The sequence below is a fragment of the Rhinolophus hipposideros genome (genome assembly GCF_964194185.1).
Source record: "Rhinolophus hipposideros genome assembly, chromosome: 2".
NCBI classification, from domain to species: domain Eukaryota; kingdom Metazoa; phylum Chordata; class Mammalia; order Chiroptera; family Rhinolophidae; genus Rhinolophus; species Rhinolophus hipposideros.
The window spans coordinates 61,973,971-61,980,852 of NC_138048.1; the positions used below are offsets into that span (position 1 = coordinate 61,973,971).

At 50.1% G+C, this 6,882-nt stretch overlaps 1 protein-coding gene across 4 annotated transcripts; it reads right to left on the reverse strand.

The window, feature by feature from the left end:
- Positions 1-299: 299 nt before the first annotated feature.
- Positions 300-6,881, reverse strand: POLR2H (RNA polymerase II, I and III subunit H). Of its 4 annotated transcripts, none has more exons than XM_081079886.1 (5): positions 6,547-6,881; positions 3,953-4,036; positions 3,776-3,869; positions 3,156-3,239; positions 300-2,245 (listed from the first exon to the last, which is right to left on the reverse strand). In XM_081079886.1, the coding sequence occupies exons 1-5, from the start codon at positions 6,566-6,568 to the stop codon at positions 2,128-2,130; spliced, it is 402 nt and encodes a 133-aa protein (XP_080936012.1). In that variant the 5' UTR covers positions 6,569-6,881; the 3' UTR covers positions 300-2,127. The 4 variants fall into 4 exon arrangements, with proteins under 4 accessions (XP_080936012.1, XP_080936011.1, XP_080936014.1 ...); XM_081079885.1 differs by lacking the exon at positions 6,547-6,881 and adding an exon at positions 4,971-6,122; XM_081079888.1 differs by lacking the exon at positions 6,547-6,881 and adding an exon at positions 4,962-5,182.
- Position 6,882: the final 1 nt, after the last annotated feature.

Sequence of the window (6,882 nt, forward strand, 5' to 3'; positions counted from 1 at the left end):
TCTACTTATTGGGAAAGATTTCCAAGTCCTTACACAAGTTAAAGAGTTCTGAGTAGAAAACCAAAGCTCTTGGGGGATGGGGGGGACCAATTTAGACATCTTCCAGGTGTCCTTCTCTCCCCTCATGGACAGAACAGTTGCCATGGAGAAGGAATCAACGAATGCACAAAGCTCAAAGTGTTGTCTAAATCTTGGATGGTGTCAGTTTCTGCAATTCATCTACACTACAAATTCCAGCATGCCATAAAGGGAATAGTAAGTGGAAATTTTAATTTACTGAAGTACCAAAATAGATTAAATCTAATAATCAAATGAAACACTTTATGGTACATGAAAGAGGCAGCACCCAGCACAAAAGAGACAAAGAATTAGGGGTTCTCAGTACAGTCAGATGAGAGACAAAGATGGCAAAACTGCAAGAAGTATGTAGCCAGAAACTTCCAGGCATCCAGTATTGACTTATTCCAGGGCAAATGCAAATAACTCATGGTCTTCTCCAGCGTGAACTAATCTGCCCCTATTGAGGATCTAACCCATTCCCAAATCGTTCTGTTTCTTCTTCCCTTTACACGCACCAAAAACAAACAACAAAAATTGTAACAACAGAACATTCCTACCTCTATTCAACTGTACACCAGTTCTCTTTCTTCTGCCACCCCAGAACAGTTAGGACAGTTTGCTATGCTACCCCACAAATTATTACCGGTAATTAGATTCTCCTACATACCCACTCTAACCTAAATTCATCCTATTCCAACCCTTCCTCTCCACAAATTTGACTCCATGGAAAGATTCTAGGATTCCATAAAAATTCATCCCAACTCCCACTGCTTCTCCAATTTCTCTATCCACCCTCCCTACCCCAAACTACAGCAAGAGAAACACCTTTTCCTCCTCTCTGCAGGGACCATATTTCAACCCATTTCCCTAAAGACTATTTCTAACACCTCATGTAAAGACTTGAAAATGATGGGAAAGGAGATACCCCAGGCATCCCAGCAGGGGAGGGACCGGCTCCCGTGTCAAAATAGGAAATCAAGAGACAACTCCTTCAGACACACTCACAATGTGTCAGGATCTTCACCTGAATTTCCCAGGGGAAATCAGAGACCTGGGACACTTTCTCAGAGACCTCGAATGCCAGGCTGAAGTGCCAGCTCCTATGCTGGAGGCATCACCATTTCCTCAACTGTGTTCTTCCCCCACTTTTACGTTAGTGGCTGCACTCGGGCTGCTGCATTGTCCGAGGCACTGGCACTGGACTGCCAACCTCATTGGTATTGCTGCCCTGTCCACTTCACTGGTCTGTGCAGCAGCTCCCTGTTCAGTGTCACTGGTAAGAAACCACTTACCCTCCCTCGAGGAAACCACTAGAATGTAGAGCAGACAACTAGCTCCTCCACCTGCTCCCATAACCACCAAACCCCGCTCTTCCTATTCTCTTCAGAGTCGTGTCCCATGCATGTGTCTAAAAGCCTCTACCCAAAGCTTCCATAAAAATGATGAACATTTCCAGGCTATGCAAGTGACTCATTCAAGTCAACGTGACCTGACTTCCTAAGAGACTGCAAGTGTTAGGACACGAACAGGGCTCCTTGCCAATTCAAACTTCTATGCCAAATGGGTGGTATCTTCCGGACCTGGGGTGCGCTCAGGCGCCAAAAGCACGACGCTCTCTCTCCCGGATAGAAAATCACATTGGAGGATGACTGTTGGGGAGAGTCAGCCAGGAGACTGAGAAACCCTGAACCCAGATACCAAAAGGCAGGGACAGATCCTGCATTGACATGTGATCATATAGCTCTGGGCCGGTAACATAACATATCATAGGCAAATTGGAAAAAAGGATTTTAAAGTTAATGGGGGAAAAAAATTTTTTAAAGGGGCGAAAAGTCTGAAAAAGTAAAGTTTAATTGTAAAAAATCATATATACAAAACAACTTCTGACTCCTGTTAAGCTCTCCCACTGGGTCGTTCAAGGCAAGTCAGTTTCCCAGTGAGCCCAGAGCACCTAGCGATGCACCCTCAGCACCCGTCCTGAACAGGTGAACACCAGCAACTGCTGCTCAGGCTTGAATGAGTATTCATGACTGGAGTCTAGGCAGCAAGGGGGGCTCCCCGCGTGGTTCAGAAGGCCAGTTTCTTCATCAGCAGATAAACTCTGGAATCCACTTCAAATCCATGCAGGTTGTTGGCATCACCCTGCAGCCTCATGAGCAGGCCCCCATAGGACACGTAGGCAGAGCTGAAACAGAAGGTCCAGTCTCATAAGTCTGAGCTCTGGAGCAGCTGCTACTCTGGCTCTGCAGACCAGCCTAAGAAAAGAAGCACCTTTCTAATGTTTTTGTCTTTAGGAACCAAAATTCAGACAAAGAGGAATGCACAGATATGTGCAAGGCAGTATTCTTTATATTAGCAATGGTGGAAAACACTACATACCCAGAATAAGGGAAATGGTTAAATCAATTAAGACATAGCCACTTCCTGAACGTTTTACAACTATTAAGATGTTTAGGAAAAGCTTTAAAGTGACATGCGAAACATGTTTTACATAACATTAAGCAAAAAGAGAAGAAAACATGTAATAAACAACATGATCTCAAAGAAAAAAAAAGCACACCTAAAATTGTCAAAACCTAAAATAGACAAAAATTTTATGTAAAAGGTTCCTCTGGGTATGGAATTATAGGCGACGTTTTTCTTTCTTCGCATTACTTCTCTGCTTTTCAAATTGCTTACAAAAGGTACATATTGTTTTAATAAGATTTTTTTAAAAAACGAAAAAATAGCTGGGCAGGGAAACCAAATAACTAGGGGTTGGGTTGCAGAGTAGCAACACACACACACACATACACACAGGCCTAGCAGTTTAATTACTTAATGCTACATTTATTTCCTGAGGAAACAACCTTCCTTTGCACTGCACACAGCAATATTACCAGTTTCTCATTTGGACCACCTGGCCCTAAGGCCTCAACAAAGGCCCTAGAGAGCAGCCTACATTCAAATAGAAAACTTGTTCCCAAAAGTTTCTTTCTGGGTCCCACCTAGGTCTGAGGTACTTGGGTCTAGGGACCCAACACAGAAAGCATATGCATGGCCCTAATTCTCAGAATAAGATGGGGGAAGGGTTCTCACAAGATCAAGGAACTTACAGACGTGTTGCTGCTTCAGTAGAAGTCTCGTCTCCCTCAATCCTGTACACTTTCCCATACATTACATACTCAAATTGGTCAGCCCTGCGGAACAACAGTGGTATTTATTCTCAAAGGTAGTTAATAAGAAAACATCCTTTTAAAAGTGGTAACTGGTAACTAAGTGCCAGCATTGTAACAGGCATTTTCCAAACACAATATCATTTAGTCTTCACAGCAACCCTGTGACCTAGGTATGACCATCTGTCTTTTACTGATGAGGAAACTGAGGCTGAAAGAGATTAAGGGTATTCAACAAATAAGTGGTAGGGCTCCTAGGGCTCCTTGAACTCAGTGGGGCTCCAAATTCCCATCACACCAAACTCCCTCCCAAGACGCAAGGGCCACACAGTCTAGGTCACTCAGTGGTCATTTCCTCCACCAAAAAGCTACGACTCACAAACATGCAACCTCTGGATAAATACTTGGGTGTTTGAGTTCTTAAGGGCAGCAATTTCCTCAAGGTTCCTCAGATTCTGCTAACAATCATTTATTCCATGAATTAAATAAGGGTCTTTCTATACCAATTATCCACTTAATCCTCAGGCATATTTCAACTACTCCCTTCTCCACTCCCTCACCTGGAAGGTCTGTCATCCGTGGGGTTGTATTCACCGTCATCCAGCGTACCATCTTCATACAAGGTACTGGCTATGACCAATCGGAACTTGTCACCTGAAAAGAATGGTAATCTCTGAGGGTGAAGAACAGCCGAAATGACAAAAAGTCTCCTGCTATTGTCTGTGTTCAATACTTACCCAAGTCGACAGGGTAAATCTGAATGTTTACATCTAAGATAAGGTCCATCTTGAAAGATTCACTCTCACAATGCAGTCGAGACACTAGAGGGAAGCAGAGGAAGAGAGGCAGAGGTAATTGCCTGCAGACCCCACTTTGGGGGACCATATGCAACAGAACACTTAATCTAACGCAGTGTGCTTCCACTGGCCTCTCATCTGCTCCCACAGAAGTTCAGGCTCAATCAGAACCAAACAGGCAATAAGGAGAGAAAACTATGACCAGTGGGCAGAATCCCCAGAAAAGAATCACAGGTCCTCTGAGGGTAAATAATATCCAGATTCTAAGCCTGCCTTGGTGATTAAGAAACAATCTGACTTTGGGAAAGTTATCCATTCATCCAAAGGTTTGGTCTTTCTGTGCCAGGTGCTGTGCGGAGGGGATTATCAGGAAGTGTAAGAACTGGTGTTGTCTTGAAGAACATCTCAGTCTCTAGGCAAAGGAAGCGACACCAGAAACAATTATCGATCGATGACAGAATAAAGAGCTACTCTTTATTTTTCCAAGCAGTCAACTCTAAGTCAGAGAGGACCTCACAAAGAGCTAAAGCCTCTACGGGCAATACAAGAACATAGGTCCTGGAGTCGGATAACTCGCTGTGCAGCCAGCTCTTAGAGCAAAAAGGGTGAGACGCCGCCTACCTCATGGAGGCTCCTGAAACGAATAAGCAAGACCAAGTGTGTGTAAGGTGCACCACACAGCGCCTAGCACAGAGTGGGTAGCGATTAGAAAGATGCCCGGGAGTTTACTAGCACCACGCGGAAAGGCCACGCAGGAAGAGGGCACAACATGTATGAACCCAGGGAGAGTTCGGAGTTTCAGTTTTCTCATCTACAAAACGTTTCCTAAGAGAGATCGCACATCAGGACCTGTCGGTACGAGCAGACCACGTGAGTTGGGTGGACCAAAGGCACAGGCACGTGTCCCCAAGGACGAGGTTAGCCCCTAACCCCAAACCGCCCTACATACCTTACTTACCTCGGTCAAACTTCTTGCCCTCCGGGTCAATGTCTTTTACATCAAAAATATCCTCAAATAGGATGCCCGCCATAGTGAAAGGGCCACGAGAGTAGCACAAGGGCTTAGCGCGCGACCACGACTACGAGTACGTGCACCCACTCGCGTGGAGAAAAGAAGGGAAAACGCAGCGCCTGAAAAGCAGCAGCCAGCGAATACAACAACGCATGCGCACCGACAAGCAGTAAGGCGGCCACTTCCGTCGCCTCGCTCTCGGGGATTCCTAACTTCCGCCCCGAACCATTGCTTCAGTGTTGAGGGCAGGTCTCAGGTCCAGATAACTCCGCCCTAGGGCGGGGTCACAGTAGGTCCCAGCTCTGGCCGAGGTGGCGCGTTTTCTCACTCTCTGCTGAAGCTCTTCTGCGCCCTCTTTAGAATCCCAGTAGGGAAGACTGGAATGCCTGGGGGCCTACGCCTGCCAGGGACCTTGATCCTTGGCCCAGAGAAGCCCGGCCCTAGCCCTACCCTGCCGGTCCGCGTGCCCGCCGAGGGCACAGTCCGCGCCAAGGGAGGGCGGAGCAGAACCCCGCCCCCAGAGCGCTGGCCCAGCAGGGCGCAGTACCCAACCCCTCCAACTGGTACTAAGGCCCCCCAGGCCAGCCCGGGCCGGCTCTGCCCAGCTGGATGTCACCTGAGCTGAGTCCTTTCAAGTTTGGGAATTTGCCATGATGTCACTAAGGGGAAGAGGAAAGCCTGCACTGTCCCTTCCCCTGGAACCGCACCCTCCCCCACTGCTCTCTTCCCCCACGCCGCCCTTTCAGCCTGGTATTGACCCCAGCGCACTGCGCTCCTGAACACCGCACCTGCAGCTTGGTACTGCCCGTTCACCCACCACCGCCCTCTCCCTCTGGACACTGATCTGTGTGCCTTTTCATCCTGGCACTGTCCTCTCCCACAGATACTCTTCCCTTCCGTAGCCCCTTCCTCTTGAGAGCTGGCTCCTCTCACTGACCCCTTCCTGGGCAGTGCCCCCTCCTCCCGGGCACCACCTCTGCCTCCCACATGCCCCTTCATCCTGGTACTGCCTCCTGCCGCACGCTGCCTGTTTCCTGGGCACTGTCCTCTCTCAGACACTATCTCACACACACAGTCCATCCACCCTGTGCTCGCCCCACCCTCTGCACTATCCTTCTCTGGACCCTGATAGAGAACGCAGAGCCCCAACAGGCCGTGCCCCTCAGGCAGCGAGACGTCAGCAGCTACTCGGGTTTCTCCTTGGGCCCTGCCAGGGAGAAGCGACCTCTGTCCCCTCACGCCCGCCTCCCAGGAGCAGCCTCTCGGGCACCTAGACCTCCCTTTCCTCAGGCTCACTTTTTCCCTCCCTACCTCCAGTCATCGGCCCTTTGGCCCCCCGCATCCCTCTGCAGGCCAGGTTGCTCCAGGTGCCCCTCCCTGGGGCAGCCGCGGGGGGGGGGGGAGGAGGGAGAGGATGAGAGAGACCGAGGGTCTCAGCTCCGAGCATTCCACCCCACCCCCCAGAACCCACCCTCCACGGGCCTAGCGTTCCCCTCCGAGTCCCCGCAGCTTTGCTTCTCACCCCGGGCGAAGCAGCGGCGCATCAGAGCCGCTGGCCCCTCGGGAGAAACAAGAGAGGGAGCCGCTCTAGAGAGAAAATTGGGCCCGAAGAGTCTGATTTAGACGGCTCTGCCGTCCTCCGCCCCAAGCCGAGCCCCAGCGTCTCCAGCTCCTCCCGCCGGGGCCGCAGACACCGCCGGGCCCCTGCACGTGCCCGCGGAACCTCCGGGTCTCAGCCGCGGGCCTCCGCGAAGTGGGGGCGCCGGCTCCAGCATTCCTAGCGCCCCCTACCGCCTCTCCCGAGCCCGGGAGGCCGCCCCGACTCAGACCCCCACCGGGCTGGGCCGGTCCCTGTGTA